This window comes from Dermacentor andersoni, chromosome 6 (genome assembly GCF_023375885.2).
Source record: "Dermacentor andersoni chromosome 6, qqDerAnde1_hic_scaffold, whole genome shotgun sequence".
NCBI lineage: Eukaryota > Metazoa > Arthropoda > Arachnida > Ixodida > Ixodidae > Dermacentor > Dermacentor andersoni.
The window spans coordinates 163,211,462-163,231,961 of NC_092819.1; the positions used below are offsets into that span (position 1 = coordinate 163,211,462).

General features: G+C 47.9%; 1 protein-coding gene across 1 annotated transcript in view; it reads left to right on the forward strand.

The window, feature by feature from the left end:
- The first annotated feature begins 13,270 nt into the window (after positions 1–13,270).
- Positions 13,271–20,500, forward strand: part of Rai1 (Rat1 Interacting Protein 1) — a 47,285-nt gene continuing 40,055 nt past the window's right edge. The window contains exon 1 of the mRNA XM_050172057.3: positions 13,271–13,718. Coding sequence (XP_050028014.2) covers positions 13,306–13,718 — 413 coding nt within the window. The 5' untranslated portion in view covers positions 13,271–13,305. The remainder of the gene's footprint in view (positions 13,719–20,500) is intronic.

Sequence of the window (20,500 nt, forward strand, 5' to 3'; positions counted from 1 at the left end):
ATTCAGGACGGTTGTACTCCCTTCGAAGTAACATTTGCGAGACATGACTTTATTAGTGAAGTCATGATCGCGCAAAGAATCCCCCCGCCATGACGCGGCCGAAATTGCGGCAAGTGAAACGATGTTTTATCCATAGGTTAAAATGATATGAAACGGCATTCCAGTTGCAAGTCAACAGTTTATTTTCACATAGATGCATTACAGATTTGCCTTTGCAGTCACAAGTCCGTGTGCACCATTTATTGTCTCATTGCGTAACTAAACGCACCAGCCTAAGAGTCCTACAGCAAGCGCGTCTCAATTAGGCATAGTGACTGTAGAAACTAATAGTGCATAGACGAGCAAGCGAACGACTATATGAGCGCGCGAACTAAACGAGCGAGCAAACGACTAAACGAGCGTGCGAACGAACGAGCAAACAACTAAGCACGAACGACGACTAAACCTGCCAGGGAACGGGCGGGCGACCGCACGTTTTCTTTGCGAGTGCTCCACCGCCGCATCTTAAGCTTCGCACACTTTAAAGCACACGCGAATTAGCACATACGTCTCAATTACATATGATGCGGTCGCTCGGCGACGAACGCACCGCGTAACACGGTTTCGGGAGAGCACGCACGCTTTTCATCGGTGCCTCTGTATCACAAATCCACCGGGCGACCGCCAACGAGGAACACGAACAAATGTGGCAAACAAAGCTAGTCTATCTAAAGAAGGCTAGTAAGTAACCACAAAAGGCAGAGAGTTGCTCTCCTGAGGCGTTTTCATGATCGAGACTGAAATTTTATCAAAAGGACTGCGCTGAATCTTAAAAATTTCGTAATCACGTTATCGCACGCAACCTCGCGTGCCCGCGAACTCAAGCCGGTTGGCGTTCAAAACGATTAAGCGCACCAAATGTGACTAACACGACCACGTAGTGCGCATATAAGCAAAGGGGACGTTGCGTAAAAATCATGTTAAAGCGTGCGTACAAATGACAACATGCACAGTGAACTGTGCGATATCTACTATACGTTATTGCCCGCAGCACAATACGCAAGCCTGGCACATACAATACTCTGAGAGAGCCACAACTTACATCACGTAGTCGCGCGGAGGAAGTTGGTCGGAAGTTGTCCCTCCCGATTCGGTGAAGCCATGTCTTTCTCCTTAACGCGTTGCGCTTACCGGACGGTATCGCGAACATATTCTTGCCTTTGCTAAAACTATATTGGCATCCAAACGCGCAGCAGGTCATGGTAACAGAAAATGACGTGAAGCGACGTCGCACTTGCCACAAAACATCCTTCAAGGCGTTCACAAGATCAAAACACAGAATAGGAATGGAAGGAATGCCGCCAACAAGCGCCGCTTCTCGAGCAAAGATGGCACTGAAGCGCGACTGTAAACAAACGAAGCCGGTGCAAGGGGCCACGTGATGCCATTAGGCCAATAGCGACGCGGCGGCAGAGCGCTCGAGGAGGGGGCGGCATTCTTCAAAGCGTGGCACTACTTTACGAAGTTTAAGGGGCTTTAGCTGTGACAGCTCTGTCAAGGCGCAGTCCCTGGCGGTCGCTTCACTGCCCCATTCTAGTACACTGTAACTGAAGTATGACTGAAGCATGTCTAAGGACGTTGGAACCATGGTTGGAACCACGACCTACTGGTTGGAACAAACGACGCGAGCGACCAATGGCGAACCGTGCTGGAGTCACGTGGCGGGCGCGGCCAATCGCAGACTCCGGCACGACCTTCAATAATTTGCTTTTTGTGCACTTGTTTTTGTATGGAGGAGATAGCTGAAGCGTTAAATTTGAAGACGGAGAAATGCGCTTTCCAACGAGACCAAGATGGCGGCGCTCGGTCGCGCCGATCCGGAGATATTGTGACTTCAAAAACGCTGTTCTTTCTTGATTTCCGCGAGATTTTTCGCCACCTTGGCTGATAAAACGAATTTTTAAAGCACTCCTAAGTGGTTTACAGCGATGATATTTGGGTATCAGATAGAAAAAGGGTTATAGAAACTGAAAATGTGATTTTCAAAAAATCGATTTTTTGGCAATTTTTCGCGATGCGGAAGCTGCGTCCCCCCTTAAATCTTTCACCAGAAGCAGTCAGTTTTCTTGGTGTACAGGAGAGGAGAGCTGGTCAGCTGACAGTTTTGTTAGGCACTGGAAAGCTGTGCCTGAACTTTGATGAAAGTGAAAAACAGGCTGTTACAATCAGCTTTTTGATGTTTGAATATGTTAAACAAGCCAGAGCCATCAAAATTCTAGAGCATTTATATTTTCTTGCGACAGCTTCTGTTTTTCCTAATTAACCAGCTATAGCCCAATTTGCCACTCTTCATTACTGTACGCCTGTTGAGCAAGTGCTTGGGGAATTGCATGGTCTGCATGTTGGCAGTAGTGATGCAGCTGCTGATGAACAGTCGCGGTAGCTAAAACATGACAATATTTTACAAGGCTTATGCATGGTTTCGGGTCGGTGTCCTTACATGTAGCGAAGGACCCTACTTAACCAAGTGACTGCCTTGAGTGGGTGATCACAGTGAACAAACAGTGCTTCCCTAGCATATGGTGAAGAGGTAAAGCTTCTCAGTCTGTATGCAGAGGCATGTAAAGCAGCTGAATGAGGCCTTAAATGAGCACTTGTGCTACTTACACAGCATCACTTTCACACCATGCATCTGTCTTCCTCACTTTGTTATTTTCACCTTTGACTCAATGTAGCTGGTGCGAATTTATCCGTTAACTGTGGCGGCATGAACAAGACAATGTCTTTTTTCTGAATGAAACAACCAAACTCTAAGATTTTATTTTAACAGTGTATTATGGTTTGAATCAAAGACTCCAAACACTACATATGAAGCCTGTTGCTGATAGTCTTCTTTGCTGTCGTGTGCTGAAGGCTACACAGGTTAAACTGCTCTTACACATTTCAACGTGCGGTGGTTGAACTAGCACCCAGTGAAGAATTGTGTCTTCTGATTTCGCAATATGTGCGCTTGATGTTTGGCTGTTTTTGTTCATGAATATCTGGTTTTAAAAATGGTAAATCCATGTTCTTACTTGAATAAGTTCGCAGATCTGTGCTCACTTTTGCTTAAATAATATTGCTGTATTGTCATTTTCTGATGTGTTGCTGTAGATCTTGTACCAATAGCAATGCTTGTCCTGTTTCCTTGCTTCCTGTCAGTGTGCCATGCCAGTTTGTTCTTTTTGCACAAGCTCACTTTTGTTCTGTCACATATCACAACACTTTTGGGATGAATGCAAAAGCACATAGTCTGGAGAAAATAGCTTCATATAATAAAAACATGTGCCAGTTAGCATATGTGAGCACAAATGGACATGGTGATGTTGATACTTCAGTCTGTGTTTTTCCTCTTATGTGTTTGTTTAAATGGGGCTAAAGTTGCTTGCTTATTGTTTAGGTAATGGAGTGTAAAATAAACCCTAGTCATGTTGGTAGTCATGTCGCTTGTGTGTCGTCCTTGTTCCTTTGAGGATGCATGTGTTAGCGCTGTTATAATTTTCAAATCAAGTATGCACTAACTAGCCCAGAAAGAAGTTTTAATGAAATCGCGTTGGTAGTGTCTAAATTTATGGCATTCACAAACTCAGCTTCACATGTTAGAGCTGCAGTAAGTATCCACAGCCTTGAAAGTGCTTTGTTTTACCTTTGTAAATAGACTTTATTGCAATGGTAATCCTGTTTTGGATATGCATTAAATGTTGCACATCCGTCTCGCAAAATTTCTAGATGCAATTTTGCATTAAAAGAGCTGGAGCACACCTGCTACAAAAATGGACTGATACTTTTCTCATGCAACTTCCCCAATATGTAGTTCCACAGACTAAGTAACGGTGCTGTGCTTTGAAAACGTGTGCTTTAATTTACGTTGAAACATGTTTAGGATAATATATCGATCTGCATACAAGCTGTAAAAAGTTTTGATAATTGCACAGTTTACACAGTTTATTTTCATTTGATACTCTAATATCCCAACTGTGTTTGTTAATCTGTTCAAGTGGCAGGCAATGCTTTTGGGGTTGTATATTCAGTTCATTTTAAAAACATCTCTTCAGGCGTATGGGCACCCGTGTGTGTGTGTATTTCTAACATGCTTTATCAGTGCTTCAATTAGATTTCTGTATGTTGCGTGGTCTCTATCTGGGTTGAAAAGACTGATACATCATCCTATTTGCTCTTTGCACAGTGGGATCTATCTGCTGCCTACCAGTTTGGTACACTCTTAGAACGGTTGCACCCTTTGGGGTGTATATTTGTCCCACAATGATAATCATCATCTGCCTTGTTTGAGTTTCCTTTCCTGAAAACTCGGCGCTCGCTACTTTTCTGTCGAGAATGCTGCATCACACTGATAACGCACATACCGTTCGTGACTGGGAAGTACCGGGCTCGCAGCGTTAAAGGGACCCTGAAACGATTTTGACGATTTTCTACAAACGTACTGAGTCGTTAGAGTAGGTCCTTCTGATCATTAATTGACATATCTAAGTGCTCCGCGTAAAGCGTGTAATTTGTTATAAGGTTTTAAAAATGCACATCCCTACCGATCGCAGCACACTGCTCGGCGGAATTTTAAGCCGCCCCTACCCATATGACCGAAATCGCCCATATGACATCAGTGGGGCGAGCTATTCGATTGGCTGACCAGGGCGCTGTAGGGGTTGAGGGACGGACTTCGGGATGAAAACAAAACTTGGGGGATTTTTTTACATTATTTACAGTGAGACGTCAAGGAATAGTCGTACAGTCATTACGGGCCGGCAGCAACTCGGACGCTGCGGCCCGCGGCAAGAAGTTCGAGAGAGGTGAATCAGGGAATGCTCCGGTCTCTCTGGAATGCTTCTTTTAAACCCTTCGAGGACTGGAAGACGCGTCTTGTTTTGGCCAATGGAAGAGCCCGCTCCGATGACGCCATTTTCAGCCAATGGTAGGCGCCCGGGCAGTGGTGTCACACCCGGCGAAGAGAGTCGCCGTCGTCCCCCCCCCCCCCCCCCCACCGCGGTCTTGCCTTGCGGACTTCCGCACCGTCTGGTTGTCACGGCGAATTACCGCCGTCAGGCCGACCCGGTACAATAGCGCCGTCTTGGTCCGGGACCCACTTCCAACAGTGCCGGGCTATCCCCTCGCTTTTCTGGAACAGTCAAGCAGTGAATAGCGACCGCGGGGCACACGAAGTGGGGGCCGCCAACTTGTTTGCACTTCTCGTGCCTCAGGAATGTGTCATCCATGCTTCTGCATTCCTTACGTAGCAGTGGCGCGATTCGATGTGGTCTGGGGAACTCGAAGTAGGCTCAGGAAACAGTCCCATATCTAACAGCTCGTTCTCGCCCCGGATGTTCTGAATGGCCGGTGAACTCAATTCGCTGGCCATGAGGAACGCTGAAAGAACTTGCAGGGTATTGGTGTCGAGCCTCGTTTGACGAACTTCGGGATCCTGGGCCCTGGAGAACATACGTCAAACAAACAAAACAACACAGCGCTGCACCACGCGTAAGCGCAGGCTCTTCACCCCTGACTCGCCAGGCTATTACTCAGTCAAAATGAACCCTGATCTTTTATTTCCCCAATTTTGACTAAACAGTTCCAACCACCCTTCCAAACCGCTATCCATTTCTCCCCGAATGCCGACAAGGCCAGAGTACTATTGTTGTTGCAAAACAAAGTGTCGTTGACGTTGCAAACAACAAATGAAAACAGCCGAACATACCTTAAGTGGCTTCACTACACGAACAGCATGTTTCCAACCCTACCGCAGTGGCGTACTTATCTCACGTGCCGGTGCCACTGAACAAACTGGTCAACCTCACAAGCACGTAATCACAAGCGCGCCAACCTTGTGGTCACTATTCAGAACGCGTACTTGCGTTGTAGGCAAACTTTTCATTTCGCTTACTCACGTTTCTTCCTTTAGTCCCTCTAGGACACGTGACTTAAACGAACAATTAAACTTGTGGGACTTACACACTCCGCAGAACCCTTAAAATAATGCGTCTTCTAATAACTAGTTCCAGGCATACTTATCAGAGAAGTCAGAATACGGCTGCCCTCAACACACACGAGCAACCCAGTCATAATTCTGCTTCCTTCCGTCCACACAGGACACGCGCTAAAGGAACTAAGGACGCTTCTCAATGCAAATGATGCACTTACTGGAAATCTACGCGCTTAACCTTAGAAAATTCAAAAACACCTAAAAGGAAAGAAGGTTAAATAGCACACAGGCGCGTTACGATAGGCCTCGCAACGATAACCTTGACCTACAGGTTACTCACACACACACAAAAAGAAAGCCTATGTACTTATTAATGAACATCTCGCGAGACTACAGGTTTACATAAAACGCATCTTTCAAATCTCGGAGCTTCTCAAACGAAAACACAAACAAAGCTCAAACCTTACACATTGAAAGAAATCCTAGTCTCAATTCGCGAAAACTTTCCGATGCTCAAAAATAAAACAAAACAGAATGTGTTACTTCTATGGAAGCACTCTTTGACTCCCGTTCCAAATGCTTACGTCTGACTCATACTTTGAGTCGTACTCGAGGCGGTCGCGGTTTGAAAGCTACTCGGGCTACGGAGGAACAACAAAAGGACTGACTCACTATCAGCTCCCCCAAGACGTTACGGTCTCCTGCCAATTTGCGTCCTGGCGCCCCGCTTTCCTCACAAACTCGATTGACCGCCTCGCTACTCCCCACCTGGTCTCGTCCTGCCACCTTGCGCTTCTTCGAACTGCACGCTGAGCTTTGAAAAGAACTACGGAACGACGAGGAGATTAACTGCCCCGTGCCCTTTGTCCGCGTCCGTGCAGAACATGTTTCGCGGTCCCCCTTTGACCGGTGGCTCGAACGTTTTGGATGCGTCAACATCGTCCGTGACGACCGCACCTTTTTCCTCGCGCCCTGCCCATTTGGGTTTCTCGCCATCTTTGGCGGCGCTACATTAGTTGCCGACTTTCGGTCTTTACCGCGCTTCTTTTTACGGCGCTTTCTCTTTGCACTCGCTTTCATGTCGCCTTCTCGTGCCTCGTGCTGGCCGCTACACATTTCGTCGGCCCGGATCGGTCTCTTACCCGCACAGTCTGAGTGATTTACATTTAAATCTACTCTCACTTTGCCTCGACTGGCGGACAGCCCAACCGACTCTGGCACAATGCAGCAGGCTTTACTCGAGTTAGACAACTCGCACTCTTGCGAACTGCCCTCTACTACATTGCCCAGCTCACGCTGTGCATCGGCACACAGCCCGTCGGTATCGATCGCTGTCTCACGCGCACAGTCCGAATGATTAACAACTGAATCATCCCTATCTAGGCTATCTAGACTGGCGGAGAGCCGCACCGATCCCTGAACAATGCAGTTGTTCTCTCGTGAACTACGGAGCTCGCCATCCCGAGAACTACTCTCAACTACATCGTCCAGTTCGCACTTCACTTCTGCACGCACATCTGGCTCTACATGGGTGCTCGCGTCTGTCGGGTCAGCAGTACCCTTTTCTTCGCTAGCAACCTCGCTAACATTACCAGCGACGCACACGCGCGGTAACTGTGCCAATTTGTTCGCAGCTGGCCTAGCTGTCTCTACAGTCATCTGTTGGCACAGCACCTCGTCGCTCTCCTTGCGGCCTTTAACGGCCTCTGTTGCCACTAAGGCATCGTTAGCGGCTAGCCTTTTCCCTTCACTTATCAATCGGCAGCCAACCTCACAGGCACTACTCTTCTCGTCGGCTTTTGGCGAAAATCCGCTAGACACTTCCTCATTCTTTCGCTCTGTACTACCTACAGAATTCTCAGACAGCCGTTGTCTCTGTGCCAATAACTGATCACAATACTGTATCTCTTTGATCAGTGCTGCCTTCTCTCTCTCATACTTTTGCTCACGCTCACGTTCGCGTTCATTCACACGTTCGTGACGCTCACATTTAAGAGTAAGTTCTTGAAGCTCACGCTTCCGTTTATTCTCGCGTTCTTCACGCTTACGCTCACTCTTACGTTCACGACGCTCACGCTCACGTTCACGACGCTCACGCTCCCGTGGTTCCTGTATCACCTCCCAAGCAAGCTCAATGCTTTTGTCATCATTGCCACTATCGTTAATCGCCTTTACGATAGCTGGCGTTTTCATCCGCTCGTCCGCCTCAACTCCCAAATCGTCGCACACCAACAACAAGTCTAACCTCGTCAACCTTCCAAGATCCATGGCAGCTGCCCCGACAGGTGGTTAGAACTGTTTTCCTTAATTTGTGCAAACACACAATGCAACAAACTCCCGATTCCCAGAACTATCAAAATGAACACACAACATTTGAGTCTGGCGAATCAAAAGGAAAAAAACCACGCGCTCACTAACGGTTGCAGCACTCTGCCATCCGGTTCATTTGTCCGCTGTTCCCGTTTCCTCCGGACTCCCTGGGTCGAAGGCTTGCTCTTCTTCGCTACTCCCAGTTTCTTTGGACCTCTTTCGACGAAGGCTCTCTCTTCTTCGCTCTTCCCGGTTCCTTAGGATCTCTCTCGACGAAGGTTGATCCGTAGCGCTGCCACCAGCTGTTGCATTCGGAGGCGATCCTACCGCTGCCAACCAGTTGTAGGGGTTGTGGACGGACTTCGGGATGAAAAAACAAACTTGGGAGGGTTTATTTTACATTATTTACAGTGAGACGTCAAGGAACAGTCGTACAGTCATTACGGGCCGGCAGCAACTCGGACGCTGCGGCCCGCGGCAAGAAGTTCGAGAGAGGTGAATCAGGGAATGCTCCGGTCTCTCTGGAATGCTTCTTTTAAACCCTTCGAGGACTGGAAGACGCGTCATGTTTTGGCCAATGGGAGAGCCCGCTCCGATGACACCATTTTCGGCCAATGGTAGGCGCCCGGGCAGTGGTGTCACACCCGGCGAAGAGAGTCGCCGTGGTCCCCCCCCCCACCGCGCACTTGCCTTGCGGACTTCCGCACCGTCTGGTTGTCACGGCGAATTACCGCCGTCAGGCCGACCCGGTACAATAGCGCCGTCTTGGTCCGGGACCCACTTCCAACAGTGCCGGGCTATCCCCTCGCTTTTCTGGAAGAGTCAAGCAGTGAATAGCGACCGCGGGGCACACGAAGTGGGGGCCGCCAACTTGTTTGCACTTGTCGTGCCTCAGGAATGTGTCATCCATGCTTCTGCATTCCTTACGTAGCAGTGGCGCGATTCGATGTGGTCTGGGGAACTCGAAGTAGGCTCAGGAAACAGCCCCATATTTAACAGCGCGTGATCGATAATTTTTCCAACTTTATGGTAAAGAAATGATGTTTGTAATAGTTGGAATGTTCATTAATTTGTTTGTATAAAAAGAATAACATAAAGAGAATGCACAAGAACAATTTTTCAGTACACTTAAGCACTTCCGGCACACAAGTGTCGTCTGCTTGTGTTACAACGTGCTCCGTCTTTGACGAGAGCTCCACCGTCAGTGTCGGTTTGTCTTTTCGCGAGCGCTGTGATTCGACTTTGTTGCATTGTGGACTGCAAACGTAGCGACTGGCAATATGTCAAGCTGCGACATCGTGTCCCTCTGCAAGCCAGTAGACGAGGGGACTGGCTGCAGCGCATCGGACTGCCGCTATCCGATCGGCGCCAGGATTTGTGCGATTGTGGCCGTCACTTTACACCGGAAGATTACTAACGCAATAGCGTTTCGCGAGTCCGGTGTTAGGGTAAACGCAAGCGCTAGGGGACAGGGCCTGGCCGTGTCCCCTTGCATGTCGTTTGAGGGGATGAACAGAAGCGCAAATGTGAATAGTCTGCACAGTGCAGCCACCTGGTGGCATAGAGCTCAACCACACACAGTAGCAGTAATAAAATGCTTTCTTCTTTGCTGCTAGTGTAAATTTTTTGCAGGAGTGTAATCGTTAACACATTGTTTTCGTAAATGTTTAAAATGTTTTACGCTTGGTTAGAGCAATACTATCTCTTTCTTTGGCTGGTTAAGCTCTGCGCCAACGGATGGCTGGACCGTGGAGACCGATCAGGCAGCTCACGTATGTCTACGCTAAAGTTCCTTCATCAGCTTGAGTTTATGCCTCTACCGTTCCGTTGAAATATTCAGGTAGTGTGTGATTACCGGAATACCAGACACGTTCGGCGCTACGACAGAATGCTCGCAACGCACGCTGCTTCGGTAGCTCTCTTGGGGTCGACGGCCAAGCGGCTAGCGGAGAGGTTTCTCGCGGGCGGGGGGCGGGCTCCAAAACAACTAGAAGTGGACGATGTGACGTCGCATCGTGATGCAGAACCAGTGAAGGCGGAGCTTAGCCCTGATCGCTCGGCGAACGAGTTGAGGAGGAAAAGCATGGCTAGGGAGGAGGGTAACTTGTAATCGCTTGTAGCTTCATTAATAAGTAACGCTTCATTTAAATTGTGGTGCGAATGTTCTACATAAGTTGTACCCTACGCGTCTACAAAATTTGTCCAAACCGTTTCAGGGCCCCTTTAAAGAAAGGAAATGCGGGCAAGACAGATGACGATTACACTCTAAGAAAAGTTTACACCCTTTGGAGTGTCCCTTCTGCCACACAACGTTAATCGTCATCTGCCTTGATGCGTTTCCTTTCTTTAACACTGCGAGCCCGGTACTGTCCAGTAACGAACGGCATGCGCGTTATCAGCATGATAGCATTCCCGACAGGAAAGTAGCGGGCCCGGCGTTTTGAGAAAAGGAAACGCATCAAGGCAGATGACGATTATCGTTGTGGCAGAAGGGGCACTCCAAAGGGTGTAAACCTTTCTTAGAGTGTATCGTGGGACACGATAAGCCCCAAGGGGTGTAAAATTTTCTAAGAGTGTACACTATAAGAACCGTTGCACCCTTTGGGGTGTAAACTTTTCTTATCACTCTAAGAAAAGTTTACACCCTTTGGAGTGCCCCTTCTGCCACACAACGATAATTGTCATCTGCCTTGATGCCTTTCCTTTCTTTAACGCTGCGAGCCCGGAACATTCCAGTAACGAACGGCATGCGCGTTATCAGCATGGTAGCATTCCCGACAGGAAAGTAGCGGGCGCGGCGTTTCCAAGAAAGGAACCGCATCAAGGCAGATGACGAATATCGTTGTGTGGCAGACGGGGCACTCCAAAGGGTGTAAACATTTCTTAGAGTGTAGAGTGTAAAGAGTTGTATACACTCTTAGGCAAAGCTTGCCTTGCTTGCGTTTCCTTTTTTGAAAACGCCGCGCCTGCTACTTTCCTGTCGGGAATGCTACGTCATGCTGATAACGCGCTTGCCGTTCGCTACTGGCACAGGCCCCGCACACTCTCAAGTTCAACAAATGGCCACAGAGGGCGAAAAATCAATCGAGGCGTGTTTCAGCGTAAGCGCGCAAGTGGAGCTACTGTAATTTGGTCGAATACTTTAATTTGTGCTTTTTCTGCTAGGGGCGCTGAACATGCTGAATTTTTTACTTTACACAAACCATTGACATAAACAATCGAGGTGTCTAAGGATGTTTTGTTACCTCAGGCAAATAGGCAGTTGATTTTTTTTAAATTTGATTGTTGAAGCTGCTTTTTAGTCATAGCGTCAAGGTTTTTGTACTTGATTAACCACCGACAGCCGACAGCTTATTGGCATCGATGTGTTTCCTGGCCGTTGGCGTTCGAATACTACGGCGGTAAAACATTTTCGATAGCATGCTGGTTTCGTCTGCGAGTTATTACATAGACTTGCTGTAAAGAGGTCTACTCTTGGCAAAAAATAGTGCCTCATTTTGTTTAGGCGTTGATTATCATAATGAATGCGGCGGAGGTTGAGGGAGTACGCTTGAAGGTACGTTTTTATGCCGTTGATCTCCATAACACCGTAAGTACGCAAACCGATGTCACAGAACACCCGATGCATCATTGTGTGTTCTCCGTCATCGCTTGTTTGCTGTACGCCTACTAATTCTTCATTTCTTCAAGTGTTGTATCCTCCTTTTGTCCTTGTTCTCTTGTGCTTCACTTACAGTATGTCGTTCCGTCAGCTGTAATGCGCATTTGCAAAACCAATACGTTTGATAAGACGCAGTGGTTATCATAATTTTACTACACATGTATTAAGCTGCCACATATGGTTCAGATACAGATGCCTGTATGCGGACTTGCACGACGTTGATGCGGAGATTAGGATAATTATGACACCCGTAAGGAAGAGGCAGCTGACGGCCGTAGGCTGTTGCGTTCTTTCCGCCAAACTACCCGGCCTGGTAGTGCTGTAAAGATGCTGTACAAAAGTGACACGCGGTGACAGGGAAATCATTATACTTAGCAGCCGACCGTACGTTTTGTAGCTTAGGTCTTCTTTCTTGTGCGCTTGTGCTACCCTTATTAATGAGCCATTTCTTGACTATGTTCTTGACTATGTAACCGCGTTTGTGTGGATGCGTAGACGTGTGCTTTTTGTTGTACTTGTAAAATGCAAATAAAATATTTTCAGGCTTACTCAATCTTTGGTGTCGTGTGCGTTTATTCCAGTCGAGGCCATCGTGCCACCTGGAAACCGCATTCTGTCAGTAGCCCTACACGAAATGCAACAGCTGGAGCGCGGCGGCACAACTCGGCGTAACGGCGGCGTAATAAACGAAAAACCGCTTGGGATGCCCTTAAAAGTCAGTTCAGAGTGTGCCTTAACTCGATATGACTCAGCGCTACATGTATTCTGCTGCGCCTCGATCGTGCTCCCGCCAGTTTGGTTGCTGTGTGGCAAACGCAGCGCCTACATAATGTAGGCGCTACGTTTGCTACACAGCAACTAAACTGGCGGGAGCACGATCGAGGCGCAGCAGCCAGAAACCCAGTAAAGCCACAGAACACCTGGTAAAGCGTGTGCAAAACCCCGTTTCCGTTTCCTGTTGTACAGCGCCACCTGTGGTCACATACTTTAGTTCACGACGCCACCGCTACGCTTATTTCCGTAGCACTGTGGAAGGTACAGTTTCCCTTCTCTAAGTTTGTATAGGTGTTCTGTGCTGGCACAGAGTTTCTCTATGGCTACTGGAAAGAACCGGGCTCGCCGCGTTAAAGGAAATGCGGACAAGACAGCTAGCTATTTATCGTTGTGTGGCAAAAGGGTGTAATTTTGCTTATTATAAGAGTGTATGGGTAAAGTAGGAATATATATCAGACTCATAGAAGGACCCGTACAGACTTGTAGAAATTGCTATCAGTTTTTTTCATAGAAACTCTATGGTTTTTTTGCTTGGGCGAATGAAAGGCGCCAAAATAGCGCCGAGAACGGCTCGAGGAAAAGCAACATTGGGCAGTGGTTGGCGTCAATTATGGCGCTGAGCGGTAGCGTCAGCGGCAAAGCGCCGGCGCGGGAGCGGCAAAAATGTTCCGTTCCTGGCGATTACGTTGCCTCCATGTGTGTGCGCGATGCCGTGGAGCAGTCGAACGGAAAGTTCCCCAGTTTCCGCGAGCCTCGCGAGATCGGCAACTTCTCGCTTCTTGGCGAGCAGCGCGAGTACGTGGACGGTGCCGCGCAGATGAAGTATCTGCGAATGCCGAATCAACGGCATCGACTCATGTGGGACTTGAACCGCGGGTACGAAGTGGCAGTGCGCAGGGACCGCTCGTTGAACGAGAGGCTTGACAACTTGCTTCGATGGATCCTCCGTAACAAGGACAAGTTCCTACTGAGCTCTGCTGCGCAGCCTTCCGGCGAGCCGCCTCCACCCTCCGAACCCCAAAGGCAAGGTGCATAAGCGTATTAGACCTCCCGAATCTTGTCACCACTGCATGCTGCTTCAGCAGCCCCAGTAGCTGAGGCCTTTCATACGGCCTATTGCTTATCTCATCTTGCCGGATCTTTTCCTGCATATATCGTAGCCGTGTTGGCTGATAGTGTGGTACTACTGAGTAGTGCCCTTTTGTGGTGAGACATTGTTTTTTTTTTTTTTCTTCGTCGCGAGATTGCTGGCTCAGCACTTCATCTACTACTGCCACTTTCGTTTACCGCTGGCCAAATTCGAAACTTTTGAGTTTATTATTCCAAACTCTGGCATCTGGCCGCAAAGCTCCGGCCGTTGTACGCAGTCAGTGTATTCGAGACCAATTGGGCCTTAGTTCATTTTCGGTGATGGCCTACACTGCGCTTAACTGAATGAAGTAGCTGGTTGCTACCGTGGCCTAAACTAATCGCTAGAGGGCAAGGTCGGAAAGCATTGTTAAACCTGCTTCGGCAATACCAAAGCCTGTATAGTGCGATCTGCACCGACTTGGTGAGAAACTGCAGCATGAAAGAAGCAGACTAGTCATGTATATCATTTCCCAACACAATGAAAGTTTTTTGAGATTCAGACAATTCACATGGATCAACTAACAAACTTCATTTGTAGTCTGATGCCAACTTTTATATGATGCAGCTGGACAACAAAAAAGTTGCATTTACTTTTATTTTCTTCCTCACTATTTGCCTCCACTTTCCCCTCTTCCTCTTGGTTTTATGGGGAGGGGACATGGCTTCCCGTCCATGTTTATGACTCTGTGAAAAGGAGTTGAGAGCAAGAGGCACAGAGGAACACTTGCCACTTGCCTCTGTGACTTGTGGATAATGCTTACTTGGGATCTGGTGGCGCCGCAGTGTCCGGTTGCAAATACCTTGGAGCTTTTCACTTCACCAAGTGCCATTTTGGCAAATGTGTCACCATGTCATGTGTACACTGCATCATTTGAAATTCATAGCAGCGGCAACTGTTTTCCGGTAAAAGCAGTTCATTATTTTTATCAGGAAAGCACTCTTAACATTGCTTTCTGATTACAAAAGAAAACATCTTAAATAGCATGTCCAGGAACAGTTTACACATACCATAGCCATACCAGCTTTCCAGGTGAACATGATGCAAAAGTCAAGCTTGCATCACGGCTATGTTTCTGGCTGGCCTGGTCTTGCACAGTAAGTAAGCGAGCAATCTGACGACATTCTTTGGCATAAGTGGCGGCTTTGGATAGAGTCGTCAATTCAGAAGTGTCGGGGTGATACAAAAGAACTGTGTCCGTAAACGAGGAAGGTTCACGACTATAAAGAAGAAAGAAAGGTGGCTGTTTCCTCGGCTGACACGTGCATGGTGCAGATCAACTGAGCGCTCTCATGGCTTAGTCAACGGTTCCAAATTGATCTGTACCACATGCGCGGTCATGCTGGCATCTTTGGGAATGAGCTGGTGGATGCGGCCGCGACGGGGGCAACTAGGTGTGGCTATTTAAGACACTCTAAAGCTCCTATTCCATCAATTTGAACAAAATTCTTTTAACAGATGTACCTTTATTGGTATCACTACTGGCATTCCCATAACGAGCAAACAGAATTGTATCACTGGGTCCCAAACGTTTTCTCCATCCCCGATTACTTCCCGCCACAGCAGTCATTGGTGCAGATAATTACGGGTCATGCGCGTTTTACTTTTTATCTCTACTGCTTCGGTTTAGCGCAGCACAGCCTCTGCCCTTGTGGCGAGGATTGTACGACTTTCATGCATTATTTGACACATTGTAGTTGAACGGCTTCACTGGCTGTGCGCCTAGTTATACACTCGGGCAACCCTATCGTGACACCTCGGAATTTCCTGGCCATTCTCGCGGTACCACGAAACAGGGCGCTGTTAATACACATTGAGCGTCTTGTCAGCTGTGCGGTGCCAGAATCGCCACGGCTCGTTGCGCAGCCGGACGCATCTTGAGTTTGTCCATCGTTTGTGCACTCATACTTCGTACGGCCCGTGGCCTGTCGGATGCCATCACGCTGTGCTTACTTTCTGGCTCGCTGTTCGGGCTGCTACAGTGTGCCACACTTTAAACTCACGGCTATGCCTGTGTGCTTCTGGCCAGAGTCGTGGCTGACTCCTAGTCCCAGCGGCTTGGGAGGCGGCTATCTTATATGTAGTCGGAGTGCTTGCAGCCACAAACACAGGTCCTTTGCCTTTGCACGCTCGGTACCCTCCTAGGGTCACCGACGCCAGTCTGCCTGTCTTGCTCGTGCTGCCAGTCTAAGGCCTGTATGAACGCCAGCAAGCGTGACCATACATTCGATTTCAGGCTTCAGTGGCTGGCTTGAAGCAATGGTTTGGACAGATCTATCGATTCAACTATGTTCTGCTGGACCTGTGGAATTGGCACCCGGAAGCTCTCATTTGGACTTACAGCTTGTCCATGTTGACGATGCATTCGTCTCCTCCGGTGTTGCACTGATGCTGCCGCCTCCTTGTGAGACATACTTGTCTTGCTCATTTGGGTCAATATTTTGATCTTCCGTTTCTCTTTAGGGCAGTCTTTGGAATTGACCTCGTGGGGTTCATTGCGATTCGAGCACTTCATTTCTTTTATTGTGCGTGAAGATACGTTGTGGCTGCCGGCACAGCGGAGGCATGCCGTCTGGCCTGTACATACAGGGTCCATTATGAAACTAATGCTCATGATTTTATTATGACGCGACTATCCATGGCAGCGTGGTAAAACCGGTCGGCAAATGTGGCGAGGGTTCTGCCTGCCAACGCAGCCGTTGCCAGGTTACTCCAAGCAGTGTGAGCGGATAACATGGCGCGATGGAGCGTTTGCTTGAACAGCAATACGCTATCAAGTTTTGCGTGAAGCTTGGAAAGAATGCAACCGAAACATTCCAGATGCTTCAAGAGGCCTGCAAGGATGACTTGCATTTCAAGGTCACAGTCCGGGAGGTGGCACAAGGCGTTCAAGGGGGGCCAGGAGGAGGTCGCCGACGAGCCCGTTCTGGACGCCCAACAGCGACCAGAACCAACAAAAGCGTGGATCATATGCGCAAAGTTTTGAGTTCTGACCGTCAATTGAGCATCCATCAAATTGCTGACACCCTACGCATGCCCACATTTGCGGTACATTGGGTAGTGACTGAGGATCTGCAAATGCGCAAGGTCTGCACGAAGCTTGAGTCGAAAGTGTTAACAGAAGATGAGAAAGAACTTCGAGTTTCGTGCTGTCAAGAATTGTTGGATTTGATTGAAAATGAGCCTGACTTTCTTAACTCTGCCGTAACCGGAGACGAATCCTGGATGTTCGAGTACGACCCAGAATCGAAAAGGCAGAGCAGCGAGTGACACAAAATCGTCCCCCCGCCCACGAAAGTGCAAATAAGCAATTCTCGCATCAAAACAATGCTCATTGTCTTCTTTGACGCCAGAGGAATCGTCAATTTTGAGTTTTTACCGCAGGGAGAAACTGTCAACTCAGCCTTTTACCTGGAGGTCCTCAAGAGATTGAAACGCCAGGTTGCGTGCGTGACGGCTGACATCAAAGATACGGTCAAGCTCCACCATGACAATGCCCCCAGCCACACGTCCTTCATCGTTACCAATTCCTGGCCCGGAGCAACACCCCGGTTGTCCCCCATTCCCTTTACAGTCCTGACTTGGCTCCGTGCGCCTTTTTTTGTTTCCCCGACTGAAGAGAGCGCTGAAAGCAAAGCATTGGGAGACTGTGAAAAACATCCAAAAGCACATTACAGTGTTCCTGAGAGACATTCCCGTCAAGGACACTCAGGGTGCCTTCCAGGCATGGCAGACACGTCAACTCAAGTGTATTGATGCAGGAGGAGAGTATCTTAAAGAATTTTAACCATTTGTACAGGTCCGGTCAATAAGTCTATTTTTCCCAGAAAATGCACATTACTCTCATAATGGACCCTGTACAGCGCTGACATGGCCTAGCTTAAGCACTTGTTACATTGCAGTGTAACATAAGGACACATAAGGACGCACTGGGTGTCTCGTGTATCCCACCTTCACATGATCAGGTAGCGTGTCTCCCTCAAAAAGACGCTTGATGCTCATCGAGCGACCGTAGCGGTGAAAATTGATGACCTTCACTGTTGATAACAGAAGCCTTTGTAGCTCATCGTCGCTGATGTCAATGACGACATCGGAAATAACAACTGCCCTAGTGAGACACCGTGCACAATGAACGACTGGACTTCTATGTGTCCTAGTATGCGCATGGTTTTCAATTTTTCTAGGCCAGCCTGCGTCACTACTTCCACTGCGACTATGTTTTTCTTGGTGTTGAAACGCACTTCGTTAATTCCTTTCGGAGCCACATTACCAAGGTAGGTGTTAAGAATCTGTCTGTGTACAGAATTTAAATTCTTAAGGACATTGAGAGGCACAAAGGCAATCCTGTAAGTCGGGATAGGCGGTCCATTTGGGCCCTGCTCACTCACGTCTTTGGTCGTCTTGCAGTATTTTCTCTTCAGTCGTTTTCCCTGCACAACAGTGTAGTCGTTGTCGGATTCCATTGGCTTGCTGCTGGAGAAACAGGAATCGGCCATCTTTGTGTCTATGTGGCAAGCCTTACACTATGTCCATGTGGAACGCAGTGCAAAGAGGCGTGTTCGATGCAAGTGATGACATGCCGTCTGTCATCGTCTCGGATGGTTTCTCGAACAGGAAGCACAATTAAGCCTCCACTCTGACACAACTATCGCAGCAAGGCAAGAAGGTATGCTTGCTCAAATCACTTCGTCTTCGATAAATCCTATAAAAGAGGGCTAGACGTGCAATTCTACGTCGAACAGACAGCAAAGGAAGACTATGTTTCATGGAAGAAATGCTTGCAGTTCTATTATATTTAGAACAGATAAATCGAACTGAGTTATTTTGGACAAGTTCTAAAGCTGGCCAGGATTCCATACGGAAGTAGCGTATTCTAATTTAGGACGTATTAGAGTTTTATAGAGTAGGTGTTTTAGGTTAGAAGGTGAGCTATCGAAGTTACGGCGCAAGTAGTCTAACATACAGTTAGCATTGTTAAAACAGTCAAATCTTAATACAACGAATCACGCAGGACCGCCGAAAATACTTTATTTTTAAATATTGTTGTAATGAAAAACTTGCAGTTATAAGCCAGTGGACAAACCTAGGAATGAAAATGGTGTATCTTGGCTGTAGGCACATATGCAGACAAGCATACTCTCAAATAAAAATGTTTCACTCACTTCAAAGCTGCTTTATTTGAAGAAATCAGTGATTTTCTTCTGGCAAGTGCAGCATGCATGACCGATTAGGAATGCGTCCACCTCTTCCACTTTGCACAATACCACATCGGGTACGTCATTGCACCAAGTGATGAAAGTGCGGACTTTGTTCATGCGCACTAAAACATTGATGTTCGACACGATCTCATCTTCTGTGTTCGGTGACCCACAGTCGTCTTCTTCCGGGTCACCATCGTCACTGGAGACTTCGCGAACGCAGTTAACAATCTCTTCAGTTGTCAGGTTCACTGCCGTTAGTGCTGTGCTGTCGCTCTCCACACAGTCGTCGAAGGAAGGGACGGCAGGCAGAAGTTCCGCAACCTCAGTCCATAGGTCTCTTGGGTTGTTGTCGGTCACCTCCAGGTCTTCTTAAAGCTGCACAGGCACTTTGACAAGCCCTGCTTTTTGCCAGCAGTTGCTAATGGTGGACTCCTTCAAATTTGTGAGCATTTCCGCTGCCTGACGAATATTGATTGCAGTCGGCTGCTTTAGGCGGAGGTCGATAATCAACTGCTGCACAAGGTGCTTACAAAATTCTGCTTTCACACTCCTTATAATGCCCTGGTCTAGGGGTTGCAGCAAGGAAATGTTGTTTAGTGACAGAAACTCCAAGTGAACGTGCGTCAAGCAAACATTCACAATGTGAGCAGATCAGTTGTCGACAACCAGGAGAATTCTTTGGTCATCCCTCCTCATTTGGTCGTCGAGTTTGATGAGCCACTCTGAAAGGAGTTCTCTGGTCATCCAGGTTCGTTTGTTGGCACAGCAGGCATACGGCACCGACGTGACATTTTTCATGCAGCGAGACTTTGCATACTTGCCGATGATGAGTGGTTTAATTTTCTTCATGCCTGTTGAATTGCAGCAGAGCAAGACTGTCATGCAAAGATGCGACTTCTTCCCTCCTTTGCACTGCTGCCCTTTGAAGCACATCATCCGGTCTGGCAGGAGCTGATAAAAACATGCGGTCTCATCCGCATTGAAAATATCGTCTTCAGAGTACGATTCAGCCACCTCTAGAAAACGATCATTGCGCCAGGAATATGCGCCTTCTCTGTCAGCAGCCTTTACCTCGCCTGAGACTACCTGTCAAGTTATTCCGTTCATTTGGCAGAAACGAACAAGCCAACCTGCACTGGCGTCGAACGCAGTTAATTCAAGTGCATCGGCAAATTTGTGGGCTTTTTCTTGTAGCATTGGGCCAGACACAGGAACGTTTTGCAGTCTGGCATCTTTGAACCACGTGAGAACAGCTTGGTCCACATTTTTAAAGTTTCGCAGTCACAGCCGTTTCCTCATAGGAGCGAGTTGCGATTCCCGGTGAAGCTTGACAATTTTGTCTCTGTCTTCCAGAATGGTCGCGATGGTCAGTCGGGCTATGCTACGCTGTCTGCACACGTTGATTTGCTTTTTCCTTGCGTCGATTTCCTGCAATATGTCCAATTTGTCTTGCAGCGAAAACTGCTTTCACTTCT